Source organism: Lynx rufus, unplaced genomic scaffold, assembly GCF_022079265.1.
Source record: "Lynx rufus isolate CCGP_SWC_20201006 ecotype Redwood Valley unplaced genomic scaffold, mLynRuf1.p SCAF_1, whole genome shotgun sequence".
Lineage (NCBI taxonomy): Eukaryota > Metazoa > Chordata > Mammalia > Carnivora > Felidae > Lynx > Lynx rufus.
This window is the reverse complement of record NW_025814823.1, coordinates 156,771,866-156,791,250: the sequence shown is the minus strand read 5'-3', so window position 1 is coordinate 156,791,250 and position 19,385 is coordinate 156,771,866. Positions and strand designations below refer to the sequence as shown.

Here is a 19,385-nt window from a genome sequence, read left to right as displayed (position 1 = left end):
AAAGAAAAAGAAAATCAAATTAGTGTCGGAATATTTTTCTCCACACATGTCCACCTATTCCCCTCACCCCTCCATTACCCCCAACAGACTGCTTAAAATAGGGAGTAGCGGTGAATTTCTGTAAAAAGTGCGTCAAACCTAATAGAGCAGTATGGTCCAAAAGTTTGCGAACATTAATCTCCAAGGTAAATGATTGTTGTCGTTGTTTTCAAATTCTGTTGTTCGCAAAGTGTAGCATTTTCCTCTTTTCTATGTGCTAAACCTTACATTTACCTGAAGAGGGACTTCTTGACTATTGCAGCTTTAATGCTCCCCAACATGTCTGCAGGGGTTAGAACAATGCACGTTTCTGAGAAGAATGTAGATGTGGTAAGTCTAACAGAGGTCACACGGCTCCCTCCTCTTGCTTGGCAGAAAATGTTTTAAATGGATAATGTGGACTCTTGATGAGATACTTAAAATAAAAATTCCTACGGTGGCTTTAGAGTTTGAAACATTTAAAATTGTACCCCCTCCCTTCCTTTTTTTTTAAAACAAATTTGTGCTTCTGGAATGGAAATCTGGTTTTATAGAGAGAGGTTCGAGTGCATAATTTTCTTTTTTATTTGAGATCTGTTTACTTTGAATTCACAGACAAATTTGCCTTTGAAAATAGTAAATTTTATAAAATAGATTAGCACTATGTCTAGTGATGTTTTAATTTCACTTCGCAAAGCATATTAAGCAATTCAATTTGGGGGGCTTTTTATATACTTCTTTTCTAACCTGACCAAAAAAAATAGTTTCAAAAAAGCATTGTTATTTAAAAAGCACACTGTTGGTTAAGAGTTGACCTATTTTTCCCTGCTCAGTCAAATTAATATGCACCATCCTAAAGACACCAAGCTTAGAATTTTTCCTGCCAGCAAAAACACAATACATTGTGAAGCCTTTAGATGGAGACATAGTTCAAATAAACACTAGAATTCCTTTCACAGTGCTTTGTGTGAGTCTAAGAATGAACCTTTAAGAATACTCAGAAGGAAATATGAAAAGAAATTCATTTAAGATGCTTATACTGATTATAGAATTTATATTATATTTAGTCTTTCATAATGGAAGAGGGTTCCTGCATATTAAGCTGACACTTAATAAAATAAAAGGTTACATATTCTTGACCAGTAAAGTAAATTTACTGCCCTTGCACCTTACAGCAAAGCGTATTATACTGCAAATAAGAATGTTGTTGTTGATGATGCAGAGTACAGGCTATATGTAATCAGTGGCATGCATCAAAAGTCATCTGATAGCCACATTAAAGCCACATTTCCTATTAAGAATCAGACTAAATTACAACATGGCACTTCCCAGAATGAGCCAAGGAAATGCATTCTGCAAGAAGAAATAATTGTATTTGAGTGTCCCTGTGAAAATCAGGAAGTCTTTTAGCAGTAAGTAATAGTGCTTTTCTTTTTAGTCTGCCTTCTTTTGTATTGCAATATATTCAACCTCACTGGCAAGCCTATCACACTAATTATTATTACATCTAGTGGTTCAGTTATCTTGATGACTACTGTGGCTGAAATTCTCCAAGGTCAAATCTTTAATAGCGTGAATCAAACTAAGCAGCCATCATACATCCAGTCGCTTTTGAGATATACTAGATGAAACAGTGTATCCCAGACCTGTTTACGACTCTTCTTATTCTTGCAAACGTGGAGTAAATTACATGTGCAGCTTAATTGCGCCATTCATTTTGCAAAAGTTCCTTCTCAAAAATTTCGTGAGGAGCAGATGTGCTGTTGTGAAAATGACAGCCCAAGCACACCTATAATGATCTCATTGACCACAGAAGTCTTTAGCTTGACCCCTGGTACTTTTCAGTGATCTGAAATAATCTGACTGGTTATAGGCATCTTCTCAATCCATAGACTTTCAATAATTTCACATATTTACACATGTAATAAATTCATTGGCACACAAATGCATGCTCTGCTTGGTTTATGCACACACAAAATGGTATAAATGAACTCCAGACCATGTTGAAGAATACCGTTCTCTCCAAATTCCTCTATATCTCTAGGGTGGAAATAGGCATTTAGTTTGTAATGTGTCCAAATATAAGCATCTGTACACATTTGGATGTTCTATGAATATGAAATTAAATATGAAACTTCTTTCTTTTGTGACAATTTTCTTTCTTTAATTTTTTAACATGCAGTTGCACATCTGGACAGCAGTGATTTCTTCTTTAATTTAAATGTGTTGCTTTTTTATAGACCGTGTTTGAGTAAAGCAATTTGAATTGTGCAACTATTCATTCTGAACATAGCAAAACATCTATTTAATTCAAAGATTATTCCCCAGGAAAAAAGTAAACAGATGAAAGAACCCGGTTTGTGTCAGCTTTGGCTTTTGAGAGTTTCTGGCCTTGTGGTACTCAATCCTCATCTCACAAGAGTGACATAGCCAGGATCCTTTTGGTTCCTTTTTCTTTAAAGAGTTATAAATAAGTGGAAGACTTCATTCCTGGGAAAATCATCATACAGAGTATTTCTAGAATTATTGATGGGCGTTTTAATCCCCTTTGGTCAGTTTTGTCTTAAAACATGCACCCTAAACTGGCATTAAAAAGCAGTAATTGGGATTCACTGCTCCAGGATGACTTTAACAATGAAGTTTACCCGAGTCCACTTTTTCTCATCCCTTTGCCACCTCAGTCATCCTTTTCCACATACCTTGTTCCCTTCCCTTATATATCATTGTCTGGTGCAGTAACATTAAACATGTCATGTTTTTATTCAGATTACCAGCACCATTATTAACATTTTCAGCCAAATAAAATTTTTATTTCCTTGCAAATCATAAAGCATTTAAGTTGTGTTGAATTATAATTAAAAGTCATAATCCGAAAAGAGCTCCTATGCAACTATATAACATATAGATTCTACAGATGCAATCTTGCTCCTTTTGAAAATGGATTTTTAAAAAGTGCAGCCACATATTATGTTTTATATGTTAATGACAAGTGTTCAGCAAATACAGAATATGAAGGAAGAAATATTAGGCTTTTAAAAACAACATTATCTGCTTATTCTTTGGCTGTAATGTAGCTGGCATGCTGCATTTGGGGCTGTCTACGTGTGTTTTTAAAAATGTCATCTTTATTAGTATTACGTTCAAGGAATAGTACCAGGGAATCCGTTTCTTTCAAGACCTTCCTCCAGCGTGTGGCATATAAGTCTGTGACGAGCGACATTACAGAAGGTCATGTCACTTTTAACTGCTTGCATTACATCTTTCTGATTTCCCTAGTGCCCTTCCTTTGTTTGATTAATACTACTTGCTTTCAAGCAAGGTATCAGAAAGCATAATTTGGAAAGAGAATTCTAGAGCCGGTCTGAGATATCCCCCTTGAAGAAAAGGGAAAGGGGGGAGAAAAAAAAAACTTGGTAAAAATGTATCTTTTTTTAACACATGTGTTTTTTTTCCTCAAGGAAATCCTGCATATGTGTTGTTATTAAATTATTGTTGACAAATGTTTAGGCAACTGGACTTCATATACTTGCAAACAAAACTATGTAGTCCTTATGGGGTTTTATTTGAAGAGGAAGGAGCTGGAGTTTGAGACGAAGCCTCCTTTATTTTGTTTTCCTTGTTTAAGTGTTCAACTCCAGCACACTCTTTCAAAATGGTAGGTGTTGTTTGAGTTCTCTGGGAAAGGTTGCGGTTTTGTGCAGTCATTAAATGCACTTCAGTAATACACACAGTTTGTTTTCAAAAGCTCGGTCTGCAGTTTCAGTATTCATTGCATTTGGCCAGGGCTCACGTCTCCAAGCACAGCCCCACTTCTGAGACACTTTTGCCTTCATAGCCTTCCATTTTATTGGACCGTTAACACCTGAAAATTAGCAAAAGCATTATCATTTTAATTGGGAATACTTATGCAAGCCTCTACCTGTGTCCCATTGTGTGTTTCTTAGTGTCTGTGAAACATGAATCGAAATTTTGTATGTCATTAAGAAGACTGAATATTTTGCCCAGGAAAAAAATACATAATTTAATTTTTAAAAATTACTGTTTAAAATATTATTGATGCTATTTTTCTTTTCACTAATAGCTAACATTTCTGAACACTTACTTCGATACAGAAACTGTGCTAAGTACTTTAAACACATTATTTCATTGGATCCTTGATCAACACTGTGGGATAGGTGCTATTATCTCCATTTTCGAAGCCACCTTAACTTCACCTGAGCAAAATGTAATAGTGGGATAATTCTGAAGCAGCTTAAAGGCATCCATAGGAAAGCATCAGTATTATAAATCCTCGTTTGTAGATGTTTATGATGTAACATTAAAAAGGCACTGGAGAAGGGGAAAAGCCCTCACTAGAGCGCTAAAACACAACACAAAGGCCTCTCGCTAACACAACACTTTTCTGCCAAATGTAAAAGCAAATGGTTGTATTGGGTGGTTCTGGCTGCACATTTGTAGAGCAATTGTGCGTAGCCAATTACCCACTTGTGCAGGGTAAGAACAGTTTGGGTTTTGCAAATGAAGAGCCTGATTCTGAAGACCTCTTTGAGTTGTTCTTGAACATAAGATCCACAGCTGATTTGGAAATTGTGTAAATTAAGCTATTGGCTTGTTTTGTTTCAATAATACTTGGGAATTTTGAAAATTAACTTGAAGGTAGTACAAATCTCCAAATATTAAAGGTTAAATACTTACGGTTTCTGTGTCCAGGCAAATATTTGAAGGCATTTTGAATATTTGCTTTTATTAATCTGTATCACTGATTAGGTGTAGGTCTTTCCAGACAAGTTAGTTCACTTCTGTGAGCTAGTTCAGTTCTTTTACATAAAAGCCTATTGAAAGACATAAAGAATATGGGCACCTGGGTAGCTTAGTCGATTAAGCGGCCAACTCTTGATTTCAGCTCAGATCATGATCTCAAGGTTCTTGAGATCAAGCCCCACGTCAGGCTTTGCACTGACAACACAGAGCCTGTTTGGGATTCTCTCTCTCTCCTTCTCTGTCCCTCTCCACCTCTCTCTGTCTCTCTGTCTCTCTCTCCCTCTCTTAAAATAAATAAATCAATAAAAACTATAAAAGAAAACAAAAAAAAGAAATATTAAGAATTGTTGATGCAATCATTTATTCATTCTATCAACAAATATTTCTTGAACATTAGTATGCCCCTTGCAATCTGTTAGGCACAATCTGACACCATTTTTCTTTCCTAGCACCTGCAGTATGATCATACATACTAAAGAGAGGCATATAATACATTTTTAATAATAACTAGTGAAAACACTGAGTTTATGCAAAGGAATAAAAGTATACTGTACTATTCATTTCTTTTGATAAATGACTTTGTGTGGGTAATTTAAGGAAAACATGACTTAACCACACCACATCATTCTGTTTTATACTTTTAAATGTATACAACTTTTACTGAAAAATAAAAATGGATAATAATGACCAGCCTAAAAAATTACTTAATCTAAATCAAAACTTTTAAACTCGTTTTATTAGAGATACAAAATTGTAACCATTTTAATAAAACTTATGAGAGTTAGGTGACTTCATCCCCTGCCCCAATAATTGAGCAAGGGGTGAGAACTGCCTCTGTGCTATCCCACTGTCTGGATTTGAGTTCTATTTCAGCTACTTGCTGTGTTAGGTGAATTCTTTGGAAGAATGCAATGTACTGAAATACTGTCGCTGTTTCTCCTATTTAAACCTCCATCAAAACTAGCCCAATTTGGAATTGCCTAGCTTATAGCACCTTGATTATACATTGTTACTATTACTGTCTATATACTTCTGAATACTTCAAAATTGCAGGAAATTAAAAGCCAACATGAAAGATTAGCTTATAGGCTCCATTTAAATTCTATTGGATTATAAACCTCTTGAAGGCTGACATGAGTATAGATGAAATTTCTGTGTTTTTCATCTTTATATTCCTGCATTACCTAGCACTGTGTTTCTTGGACAAGGAGCTTTATAATAAATGCTCATGGAGTTGCTGAGTATAGTTAGAAGTAATGTTAAGAGTCTTTTCTTGGTGAGGTTTAATTGCTTTATATGTCTTCAAAATAAGTGTAAACTCTCACCAGATATTGGAAACAGTACTTTGTACTATTATGGTTCTTTTGAAATGCTGAATGTCCAAATGAAAGACCACAAAATTCTACCGTATAATAGAAGATTTAAAGCAGGCCATTAAGTTAGGAACAATCTCAGAACACCTGGGTGGCTCAGTTGGTTGAGTGTCTAACTCTTGACTTCAGCTCAGGTCATGATCCTAAGGTCGTGAGATCAAGCCCTGCATCATGCTCTACGCTGAGTGTAGAGCCTGCATGGGACACATTCTCTATCCCCTTCTGCCCCTCTCACCTGCTTGGGCTCTCTCACTCTCTCTCTCTCTCTAAAATTAAAAAAGAAAAAAAAATTAAATTAGGAACAAGCTCACAAGCTGTCAGATGCTTTAGGTTCTCTATTGGTTTATGAGAAATGGAAGTTTGTGTTTGGGCTATCATTTTAAATAAGTTAATGCTTTTAGAATACTTGAGAACAATTATTAGATCACTGAAAGTCCTGACATGTTATCTCAGTTTGTGTAGCTCTTTGCATAATACAGTCTTAGCTATTGAAGTTTTCACTCATAACATATTCCTGTCTGTATCATAAGCCACATGAAAGAAGCACTAGCTGTCTCCTCTATCTTTTAAAGTTGTGAGCTCTGGGAGAAAGATTTAAAAATATTTAATAACCATGATTCTATCAAGTTTATTCAGAAATCGAGATACAGACTGGATAAAAAAGAAAAGCACCACAAGAATTAGAAATTATATGAAATGGCATAAATGCAATCAGAAGTTAGCACTTACCTGAATACCAACCCTCCCCAAAGTTTTTTAAAATTTTTGGTTTCCATGGAGAGAGAGAGAGAGAGAGAGAGAGAGAGAGTGAGTGAGTGTAGTGTGTGTAGGTACATAAAACCATAATAAAACACCTGACAGAGTGAAATCCCATTTGTAATACCACAGTTACATATTAATCAAGGAAAGGGCAAATTATTTGACAAATCCAAAATGAAGATTGCATTAAGTTGAAGTAAGGAAACTAGGAGTCATAAAAAATACATTCATTAAAATATCTACCTATAGGGGTTATATATACATATCCTATACGTTTGATTATTGAATACATTTCTAATTTTCTTTCATTGTCCATTCTCATAATGTAATCCTTGTGTAAAATCAAGAATTAAAATTAGAGTTTCTGGTAACCCACAAAATCAAAAATACAGAGAGATAGTCAAAAGTTGACATTTATACATAAGAATTAAAATTTGAGCCTTGATGACCCCAAAACCACAAACAACAGAAGAAAAAATAAACAAATGAGACTACCTCAAACTCAAAAGCTCTGCACAGTGGAATAAATGATTTAACACAATAAAAAGACCACCTACAGAATGGGAGAAAACTTTTGCAAACAATATATCAGATAAGGGATTAATATCCAAAATATCTGAAGAACTCAGTCAACTCCCTAACAACAACAACAACAACAAACAAACAAACAAACAATCCAATTTAAAACTAGGAAGAAGAGGGACACCCAGGATGGCTCAGTTGGTTAAGCGTCCAAATTCAACTCAGGTCATGATCTCATAGTTGGTGAGTTCGAGCCCCTCTACTGGCTCTGTGCTGACAGCTGAGAGCCTATGGCCTGCTTCAGATGCTGATCCTGTGTCTCCTCTCTCTCTCTGCCCCTCCCCTGCTTGTGCTTTCTCTCACTTTCTCTCTCTCTCTCAATACTAAATAAATATCTATAAATGAATGAATGAAGGAATGAATGAATAAATAAAAATAGGCAGAAGAACTAAATAGACAACTTTCCAAAGAGAACATCAAAATGACCAACAGACAGATGAAAAGATGCTTAACATCACTACTATCAAGGAAATGCAAACCTAAACCACAATGCAATACCATCGCTATATCAAAGTCTCAATGAGTTAATGAACGTCTCTTAGAATGGCTGTCATCAGGAAGAGACGATAGGTCCTCTTGAGGATGTGGTGAATATAGAACTTTATACACTATTGGTAGGAATGTAAATTGGTTACAACACTATGGAAAACAATGTGGAGGTTCCTCAAAAAAATAGAAATAGATCTGCCATATGGTCCAACAATTATGCTTCTAAGGAAGCATACCCAAAGGAAATGAACACAGGATATCGAAAAATTATCTGTGCTAACATGTTTACTGCAGCATGATTCCCTATATGTTGCCAATATATGGAAACAATCCAAATGCCCATCAACAGGTGAATGGGTGAAAAAGATGTGGCATGTATACGCAGAGGAATGCTATTCAGTTACAAGACAAGAAGATAGCCTCCCTTTTGTGAGAACATGGCTGGACCTTGAGCACATTATAACCAAGATAAGTCAGAGGAAGAGTGGTACTATATGATAGCATTTATACATGGGATCTAAAAAAGTCAAACGTATACAAAAAGATAGTAAAATGGTGGTTACCAGGGAATGGATGGCAGGGATAGCAGTGATGGTGTTTAAGGGTACAAGCTTATGACAGGTACTAAGTAGGCCATCAAGATCTGATGCACAGTATAATGAACATAGGCACTAATAGTATACTATAATTATGTAATATAAATACTGCTACATTAGCAAACATATTACAACATATAAATGTGTCCAAGTAACACACAGCATACTTTAAATTTATGCAATGTTACACATCAAATGTATTCAATAAAAAAAATTTTAAAAAGTAAAATTTGAGCCATGGAAGATACTAGCTTTATGCCATAGACCACCAGCATAAATCGACAAACAGACAGTATACTTAAAGCTTGGTGAAAAGTGAATTCGAAATAGCGGAGTTGGATTCTGCTTAGTTATCTAGCTCCAAACTTAAAGTGCCTCATTAATACAGACAGTGGAGTAGGTAAAAAAGGAAAGTTCCTGATTTAAAGCATCTCTCAAATTAATGTTAGTTTACCTTATGCATAGTTCAAATTCTTTAAGTTGTCACGGAACATTTCACACAAATAGGGTTTCCCTGAGTGGGATCCACTTCCCTGGTTTCAATCAATTAAAGGCAGAGCATTTCCCTAATCCCTATCTCTAGATCAAATAGTCCCTCTCCATGAATCTGTTTCAAATGTTAATAAAGTTTTCATTTCCAAAAGGTTCAAAATGACAGAACAAAATTCTCTCCTCTTAAGAGCACGAAAATGACTTCTGTTTCTGTCTGCAGGTAGTGGAGGACATGCTGGAGGACGAGGAAGAAGAAGATGACAAAGATGACAAGGTAATTATCTTTCCCAGCACTTGGGTACCAGGGGATGGGGAAATGTAGACATGACACTGTTTTCACAGACAGTTAAAAAAGGAGTTGAAGTGTTTGAGTCCAGAAAATTGGACAGCGCTGTTTATCATCCTAACAATGCCACTGCATGTTGCAAAGAAGGAGAGAGGGCTATAAATCCTCTTCGCTTTTGTCCAGAGCTGGGTCAAATATTTTTCTGCCAGGAACAAAAAAAAATAATTCAGCTTGTCTGAAACTTGATAGCTCTCGTGAAGATAACAGCAGTGACAACTGTTTTTGAAGGGCAAAAATTTGTCCTATCTTGAGTATTACAAATCGGGCTACACTTCGGAGGAAGAGAGAAGTGAAAAAATAGCAGCCTGCTTAAGTTCAACATGGATGTTGTCATCTGTAATTTTCAAAGAATTGCTCAGCAAAAGAACACACGTGTATGCGGAGGGCTTCAGAGGGCATTTACATAATCCCAGTGCTCATGGTCCTTGCCTAGACTTGACTTGGGGTAGCCCTGTGGCTCATTGGTCAGGAAAGCCCATTGACAGGTTATTTTCTGATTGCTGGTTGGCATGGGAATGATGACCACGGTAAAAAAAAAAAAAAAAACAAAAAACAAAAAACAAAAAAAAAACAACAAAAAAAAAACAGCTAGTTTCTGGAATCGCTTGGATTGGCTGTCCCCTGTGTGGAGAGGGGATAACTGGAGGGATGAATTAGAATGACCTTGAACCACTGTGGTGGTGGTGTCTCGGGTCAGAAGAAAGTCTTTTTATGGCAAGGAGGATAGTGATGCTGGTTTAGCAAAATCCTTGGGCATTTCTAGATCGAAAATCTAAAAGGTGCTAGAATGAGATTGGGAGGGAAGAGAGAATATCATTCATTATTTCCAAATTGTTTGGCATACAAAACCAGATTTTGACCTTCACTGGAATCTGATTTCTATTATAATAAAGCAGTGAATTTTTGGAATAAAGGAGAACAACAGTATATCTTAATTTATGCCCTTGACCTTTGATTCTAGTAGAGATGTACAGTTATATCCTTGTATAAGAATTCACATGCTGGAAGCAAGCATTAGAAATGTTAAAAAAATTCACAGCGATTAGTCAAACTCTCACATGATTTTTTCTTGACTAATATTCAATGTATTCAATGCTAGAAGGAGAATGAAAACATAGACACACACACACACACACACACACACACACACACACACACTTTCTCCCATCTAATGTTGTTCCAAATATTTTTAAATTGATAGAGATTTTATGTGAAATTTTTCTTCTGTATATCATTTAGTCATTAGTGACATCATCAAACATAAACTAACAAAATCTCCTTTCTACAAAAACATGTATGTGCTTGTTTTTAATGTTAAATAACATGAACATACACTTCTGGCAATAAATGATATGATTTATTGTTAAGGTCAGTGTTAGAGCGGTAGAGAGCTTGTATTTTAACTCAACATGCCAGCCCTGAATCATCATTTCTCTGCTGATAAACACTGAGCTGCCATCCATTTATGGCTATTTTCCCTTGCTTGTTGCTGCTTTATTATTAAAGCCACCATAAAGATTCATTCCAGCAGCGGGCGTTTCTCCAGAAATGTTAATAAATGGAAAACCCTTAGTGAAGTCTAGTACTTCAATGTCCCTGCTTGAAGTCAACCTGTATTTTTTTAGCCAGTTTGTTGCTACTCCAAACCACTAATCTCCCCTTTATGGTCATTTTTTTAAACAGAGAGGATGTTAGGAGTGGGAAGCAAATAACACTTGGTTAACCACCTCCCTAAAACCTAGATGTTGAGTGGAGCATGCCAGGTGGAAACAGCACCAGGTCTCTGGAGTGGCATCTATTGTCGTCTAGTGTTTAGGGGTCTGGAAATGACACCCTGGTTCTAACACATTTGCAGATCTGGTTACCAGAGTTGATTGAAAGTGAGTGCTTAAATTACTGTGTGAATTCTACTGTATTCTTGCGTGCAGGACGCTGACAAACAGTGTGTTTTCCATATGAAAGGGTTGTGAGCTGATTTTCATAAATCCAACCCTTTATTCGAGGGATATATAAGGAGGCTTTTCTTTTCCAGTCACAATGCAATTGATAGCATAAAAATCATACCTGAACAAAAAGAAAATCTCAAGTATAATAATTTACAAAAGACTTTTAGGGGCTTGCGTAATGGAAGAATCCTAGAGTGGACGTGTTAAAATAGAAAGTTTTTACCATAAGAAATGAAAATATGAAAAGATCCTTCAAGTTTCCATTTACCAGCTTCCGTCTCTTGAGTGGCTGTCATAGTGGCAAAGGTTGTAAGTCTTGGCTATCAGTGTGTCTGAGTGAGAGAAGGGTAATTTCCTACTTTAAAAAATTCATTGGTTCCTCTGTTTAAAGTTTGTGTATAGAGTTGTGCGTAATGGAATTTCAGGAGAAAACAAATGTGTTTTTTGCCATATGAGCAGGCACTGACCTCTAGCTCTCATTATTTCTCTGTTTTCTCATATGGCATAATAGTGGGGTCAGGTCAGTGAGTCCTCTTATAGGATAAAAGTAAAAAAGATTAATAAATGTGCCAAAGCCTCACTTTAATTGAACCTGAAGCATATGTTGCAAGTATGTAAAATATGTCCCAGATGTTACACCAAGGCTGGTTTCTGGGCTTTCCCTGATTACCACAAGGCAGCTATTAGTCCTATAACCTTTGGACTTGGGGGTAAATGGGGTATTACGTGGCACAGAATGAGAGCACCTGTTTTCCATTCAGCAAAGACCCCTGGCAGGCTTTGCCTAAGCCTATCCATATGTTTTCACTTAGCAGATTGTTGGGCGATTATGAAAAGTGTCTTTCTTTAGAGCCAGCATTGATATTAGTCACTCACAATGAAAGGGCAAGTCATTGGCTACTTGACAAGGTCCGTGTGGGCATAAACCGAAGTCGTTTATTTCATTTCAGCTCGAAGTGTTTTCCCTCAACATAATTATATAGATGGCAAAGACACAGGTACAAGAAGTTGAAGCGGACACAGATTATAATTACTTCGCATATCAGTTTTGTAAGAGCTTTTCTTTAGTGCTAACTTCAGCACCTGGGAAGACTTTGGTTAAAGTTAGTAAAAGCTAAGTCACGATTCACCTGGAACCCCAGATCCTAAAGCTTTTCCATGCGATGGGCTTTTGAGAATTTTTTTTTTTCGTGTGTCCTTCTTTTTTTATTAAAACAGCTAATCGGGTGGGTGATGGGTATTGAGGAGGGCACCTTTTGGGATGAGCACTGGGTGTTGTATGGAAACCAATTTGTCAATAAACTTCATATAAAAAAAAATTCTTTATACAATAAAAAAAAAAAAACAGCTAATCATTCAGGTGAGAGTTTGTGATCCTCAGACTTAGCCTTCATTCTAGGATCCGTTGTCCACATTTGCCTGAATCTAAAGTTGGGTGGCTTCTCTCTTAATCCAATTCCACGGTTTTCACAAAGGCAGAGAAGATGGGTTTTAAATGGTGGTTCTTAGTTATGAATCATTGACTTGTTTCACTTATCTGCATTATGTAGTAGTACTAGATGAAGCTCTACCGGAGATGAAATTTCTCCTGAATTAAATGTTAGAAAGACATCCTACTTTGTTCTCAGTTCCCTTTGTTGTAGAGCCTTCTCTCAGCCATCAGCTACAAAGTCACAGTTTGATCTGATTTTTGACCTGACACCAAATCCTGCCTTTGTGGTTAATAGAATATCTTAGTAAATACTTAAGGCTTAGCTAAATTACCTAGGTGGACCTATCAATAAGCCATCTAATAGTGTTTTTGACCGTGTTATTTATAATAATACATTGGTCAATCTGCATAATCTAGACATCTAATTAATGAAGATCAGCTTTCGTTTTGTAGCTTAAAAAGTTTAGGCATGCTTCCCATGGTGTGTTCTACCCTTGTAATGGGATCCAGCTGCAATATCAGGAAGCAGAAGATAGAATGCAGGTTTTCCTCAGGATAAGCATGGATTCAGACGCATGGCATACTACTAATGTTTATTGATAAAAGATATTAAAGTGTTCAGGCATTTATGCTTGCATTGCTTCTCCTTTTTCCTCAGCCATTATGTCAAGGTTACTGTGTTTCAAGATAACTAGATGCAATGAATGAAACATATCTGAGTTACTTCAAAATACACAGACTGTTTGCTTTAATTCTTGAAATCTCTGTTTTCTGCTTTGATTCTCCAGCCCTACAAATGTGTACAATATACCCAGGATGCATACATCTCTGCATCTCAAATCAAGGATGGGGTAGGGGAGGAGATACCTCTCATATGTGATAGAAGAAGATTCTAATCTGGCAACATGTTCTAGTTATATTCCATGAAACAATTACATGGTGGGGGAGCCGATCAAAGCTTTGGAGAAAGGCAGGGAAAGAGAAGTCAAGAAAAAAAATTTATTTAAAAAAATCTTAATTCACATTTAACTGGAATAGCATTGTATTAGTTTATTAGTCTTCTATTGCTGCATTGCAAATGACCACAAACTTAGAGGCTTCAAACAAGCCACATGTATTAGCTCTCAACTCAGCAGGTCAGAAGTCTAGGCATGGCTCAACTGGGCTCTCTGCTCAGAATCTCACACTCAAGGTGTCAGGCTGAGTTCTCATCTGAGGCTCTGCAGAAGAATCCACTTCCAAGCTCATTCGGTTTGTTGAGAGAATTCAGTTCCTTATATTTGGAGGACTGAAGCCTTTGTTTTCTTGTTGGCTTTTCACTCCCACTGGTTACTTTCCATGGTCCCTCCCATCTTTATATCCATCCATGGAGAAGCTCCCTTTTGTCAAATCTCTCTAAAACTTTAACTTTCTTTCTTCAGGAAGAGCCTAGTCCCTTTTAAGGGTTCACCTAATTAGATCATGCCAACCAAAGATAATTCTTTCTTAAAGTCCACTGTGCCATCTAATATAACCTAATCATGGGATGGCTATACCATTATATTCCTAATTCCCTTCCCCTACAAAGTGAGGGGATTATACAGAACATATACACCAGGAAGTAGGAATCTTGGCAGTCATCTTAGAATTCTGCCACTGCATCTAGATCCACTCAGGCTCTGGAACAAAAATGGAACAGTCTCTGTGTTCCTTGTATGTATCTATTGCCAGGCAATGCCATAACTATCTTACAGTAAACAAATTAGGAAAGCCTGCCTGCACAGACACATCCTTTCAAAGATTGTAGGAAACATCTCATACCAGAGATACAAACTGAAATATATTTTACTGAGGTAAACTTTATATTTTAAACTGAGTTATAGTACAGTATGTCCTACTTATTATCTAGTTTTCTGGGGTGAGGGGTCGTTGGGCATGCAGAAAGCCTGATGGGAAACATGTTCTTTCCCCTTGTTGCTTCCTTCTCGGGAGAAGAACAAAAAAGAATAAAATAGGCAAAAAGCAAGGAAGGGTCCATTCCTCCTTTAGGGGATGTATTGGTGCTCAGACCCGCTAAGGTGATAGATAGCACACTGACCTTGAGTCAGCAGGAACACTCTACTTCATCTAGAATCATAGCAACATTCACACTAGAGGATGCCCAAGAGAAGTGTCAGAAGGATGCCTTGCTGCCCCATGGCTTTCTGCCTCCTGCAAGGCAGGAAGTCTTCTGAGTTTGCCTGCACAGTCACTGCCCTTACCCTGCCTTTGCTGGTGTTGCCCCTGCACAGCCCTTGGGCCAGAGCCCATCTGCCCCACCTGGCTGGACGCCTAAGGTGAAGCTCTGCAGCCTTGTGACTCTGACAGGTGTGTCAGGGGAGGTGTCCACAAGGATTGGGGTTTGCTTGATAAGTGCTGTGAGCCAGACTCCTTCGTAAGAGTTCACAACTAGGGGCTTCTGGCACCAGGGCACCCAGGTGTTTCTCATTCCAGGACTCCCTTGTGGGCCAATAAAATTCCCAAGATCCTCCGAACAGCCCCACACACTCAGCACATCCCAGCCCATCTTCTCCTTGCTCCTCCTAGTTCAACTTCATTTAAAAATGGGGAAACTGGGGCGCCTGGGTGGCGCAGTCGGTTAAGCGTCCGACTTCAGCCAGGTCACGATCTTGCAGTCTGTGAGTTCGAGCCCCGCGTCAGGCTCTGGGCTGATGGCTCAGAGCCTGGAGCCTGTTTCCGATTCTGTGTCTCCCTCTCTTTCTGCCCCTCCCCCGTTCATGCTCTGTCTCTCTCTGTCCCAAAAATAAATAAACGTTGAAAAAAAAATGGGGAAACTGCTCCAGCCAAACATGGGTGCATTGCCAAAGGTGATACAGATAATAAGTGTCAGAGCCAGGGCTGAAACTCAGGTTTTCCAAGTTTAGCATCTTTATCCTTCCTTAAAACTAATTTTTCCTGGAAAATAAAAATCAAAGAACAGATGCAAATTACTTTAAACATGCTCTTTAGGCATTCTGGTAGCATAATCAGGGAGTACAGCATCCATCCCCAGCCAGGAGCTCTTTACTTCTAGGTTTCCAGTTCTTCACACTGCTTTCGTGTACATTCAGCCCTTTCCCACTATACCAGCTAAGCAGGACTGTGGTGAGCGAGTAATAACCCCTCAAAGTTGTCCTGCCAGAAGTTCTGCAACCCGAGAGAGGGTGTGCCCTGTAATGTAGGCTCAACAGCACAAGAAGAAGCTGAAGACCCAGAACTACAGCAGCAGAAGGAGCTGCTGGACAGCACCCAATGTGGGGGAGTATGGAGCCAAGGCCAGAGCACTGGCGTTAATAAAACAAACTGATGGGGGGCAGGGGGCAGGGTAGGTTGGAGGGTTGAAGGGCTACACCAGCTTTGAAGATGGAGGAAGGTGACCACAAACCAAGACATGTGTGCAGCCTTTAGAAGCCGGAAAAGGCAAGGAAGAAGATTCTCCCCTAGAGCCTCCAGAAGGAAATGCAGTCATGCCCACATCTTGATTTTAGTTAGCCCTGTGAGACCCACTTCCAATGTGTGGACCGCAAAACTATAAGATAATAAATCTGTGTCATTTAAGCCGCTAGGTTTATTCATTACAGCAGCAATAGAAACTAATACAGGTGCCTTCCAATGGCATCTCCCCCCCCCCCCGCCCACACACACATATATATGTACATTTTAAAGCACTAGATCTAAGCTCCTAATTTTTCCTTATTAACTTAATCTACTCTTCTATATAAATATGGCTACACAGTTCTTCATTCAATATGGAAACTAAAACAGTATAGCAAAGCAAATATTTTTGTCCGAATTGCCTTAGTTTTTATTCAGAAAAGCTTGTCCAAAGATGAGAGTGGGTTTGTACCCATCTCTAGTGCACGTGCTTACTTTCCTGTTGAGGAGGCTGTATTATTCATTGGTGACTACAGCACCAAAGCATGGTTAACTTGACTTTTCATCAGGAGAATTTCACTTCCTTAGAACATTCATTCTATTCTAGAAAGCATCAGGACAGAGGGTATTAGCCCTATTTAGGTCACAGACCCTTTGAAAACCTGAAGAAAGCTGCAGATTTTTTCCCCAGGGTGGGGAAAAATATGTAAACACGTAAAAAAAAAAAAAACTTTTCCATGCCTTTTTGTATTGCAATGGATGGAAATTGAATTATTTTTCAGAGTAAAGTATTTTTATAGAGTCATACCTCTGTTCCTCTCACTACCTTCCTCTTGACATTAATGCCTATTTTCCTCAAACACCTGAGATAAATGCAAATTTTTCAAGTAAAAATAAAGTTTAGTTCAGCTCAAAAGTAAGCTTCTACAAGAAGGCTGATGTCTGGCTTTGATATTGAAATTATGGAGTGGTTTTTGACACAGCAATAGGCTTGTTATTTTTGACATCTGTTTGACTATGACTTTTCAGTTGCATGGCAATACGTGCTTAAAACACTGACTTGGCAAAAGAAAACAGCAAACAAAATGGGAGCTGCTGTGGCTTTATTAGATGAGGGTTAAGCATAGACAAATTCCTAGAGTTCTCCAAAGTCCTTGTTGAATTCCTATCATATTGTGCTGAGGATATCATGTTTTAAATTGTTTGCATCACTAATGCCTCATCATTATTTTTTTAAAAAGGATTAAGGGGCACCTGGGTGGCTCAGTCGGGTAAGCACCCAACTTGGTTTCAGCTCAAATCATTATCTCATAGCTTCGTGGGTTCGAGCCCCACATCGGGCTCTGTGTTGGCACTGCAGAGCCTGTTTGGGATTCTCTCTCTCTCCCTCTCTCTCTGCCCCTTCCGCGCTTGCACTTTCTCTGTCTCAAAATAAATAAACTTAAAAAAAAGGATTAAATATTCACGATTCCATGTTAGGGTAATTGGAGACAAAATTAGCTTTTGAAGAGTTATGATTCCAACTGTCTGTGGGTTTCCAGCTGTAAACAAATTGAAAACTTTCATTACTCCTTGTTCCAGTATTCAGAAGTATTTCTCCAGCCTCAGAAAGTTTAGGTAAATGCCCCAACATGCCCTTCTGCATAGCAGTTGAGCTAAAAGAATTTAAATAGGAAGATCGCCTTAGATAATTTGGGAAGAATAATCACCAAGTAAAGCAAACCATGAATGGACTGTTTCCTGTGGTTTATTCTCATCATTGGATTTCCTTTGCCTCAAAAAAGCAGAACTCATATTTGGAAGTCAATCACATGTTTCAAGACAGGTCCTCTAGAAAGCTAGTTATCGTCTGTACTGCAGCAATGAACTTACTCTTATACTCCCATTTCTTGACAAAACCTCTTGAAATAGTGTGTCAGCTCTGGCTCTCAAGAGGTTGACAACATCCGTAGAAACAGACACAATTTTTTCAGGATCGCTGGCAGAATCGTTGACACTGGCTGACACCACTGCATGTTGAGATGAGAAGCATGTTTCTTCACCAAAGCAGTAGAACCAGATGTGTTGCCAAGCATCACAGATGCTCTAACGGAGCCCAGAGTGCCAAGATTTTTATTCTGCCTGAAAATTTGTTTGGCAAAGAAATTCTTCACCATGTTAAAGACATTGACTCTGCAGATTCTCAAAGAAGTTCACAAAGTAGGAATTCTTTGATTGTAAGAACTTGTCGACAGGAGTTGGCTATGCAAATAGAGGTATCTATTTGTATTATTATGTGCAAAAGGGAGATATTAAAGACATGTCAGAAATTCTGTAGTGTTGACATCATTTGATGAGAACGCAACTTCAAGAAATGTGTGGCTTCACCAGCATCTTTCCAGTGACATGTAGGTTATTTTTCTTGGTGATATGATGGATGCAAAAAATATTTTAATACGGATCTTTTTTTTTCCTTGGGGCAAATCCAAAGCCAGGTAAAGTCCCAGTCTTTAATAACCAAAATGTATTTATATGAAGAAAAAAGATACACAATGTCGAATAGATTTTCACAGTAGGCAGCCTGAGCTACTCCCTTTAATTTTATTGGTTGCATACTTCTATTGGCCAGAATCCTGCCACGTAAGAAATACTGTAGTTTTGCATCCCATTAAACTCCATAATTAATAGAAAATCAATAGATATGAAAACCTCATGGTACTGTTTTTTTTCTTTTGAAATTTTCCTACTTAAGCTAGACTCAAGGTAAACAGAGATGTATGGCTGTAGTCATGTTAGCACCATGTATTTTCTTAGATTCCTATCCATAGTAAACCATTCTAGAGGTCTTAACATCATAGTGACAATATTACCTATCTGTTTACCTTCAATATCAGATTGCTCGCTGTTCAAAATATGTTTCCCTGCCTAGTGATCTCCGGCCTGGCCATGTATCTCACTTTGGCTGTCCTAGGCCATTTCCCAGCCAAAGGTTCAAGAGCCATCCTTGGCTCTGCCATCTCTCCTTTCCTTCTGAAACATAGCTGGAACTGTCCGCATAGGAGATCCTTGTTTAGCTTGAATTCTAGAATAAAGGTGATGTAGAGCCAACCCATAAGGGCATGTAGTATGAACAAAAAATAAACCTGTGTTTTTATTTTTATAAGCTCTCATGATTTTGAGGTGTTTTTTGTTTTGTTTTGTTTTGTTTTTTACCATGAC

The 19,385-nt window shown here is 37.9% G+C and overlaps 1 protein-coding gene across 25 annotated transcripts in view; it reads left to right on the top strand.

The window, feature by feature from the left end:
* MCTP1 (multiple C2 and transmembrane domain containing 1) overlaps positions 1-19,385 on the top strand; it is a 525,474-nt gene that overhangs the window by 441,897 nt on the left and 64,192 nt on the right. For 23 of the 25 annotated variants that reach the window (XM_047089153.1, XM_047089172.1, XM_047089119.1 and 20 more), the window contains one exon: positions 9,291-9,344. In XM_047089153.1, the coding sequence (XP_046945109.1) occupies positions 9,291-9,344 (54 nt within the window). Of the gene's footprint in view, positions 1-9,290; positions 9,345-12,312; positions 12,589-18,160; positions 19,335-19,385 lie in introns of those variants that run through there. The other 2 variants (XM_047089238.1, XM_047089228.1) reach the window with 2 other exon arrangements.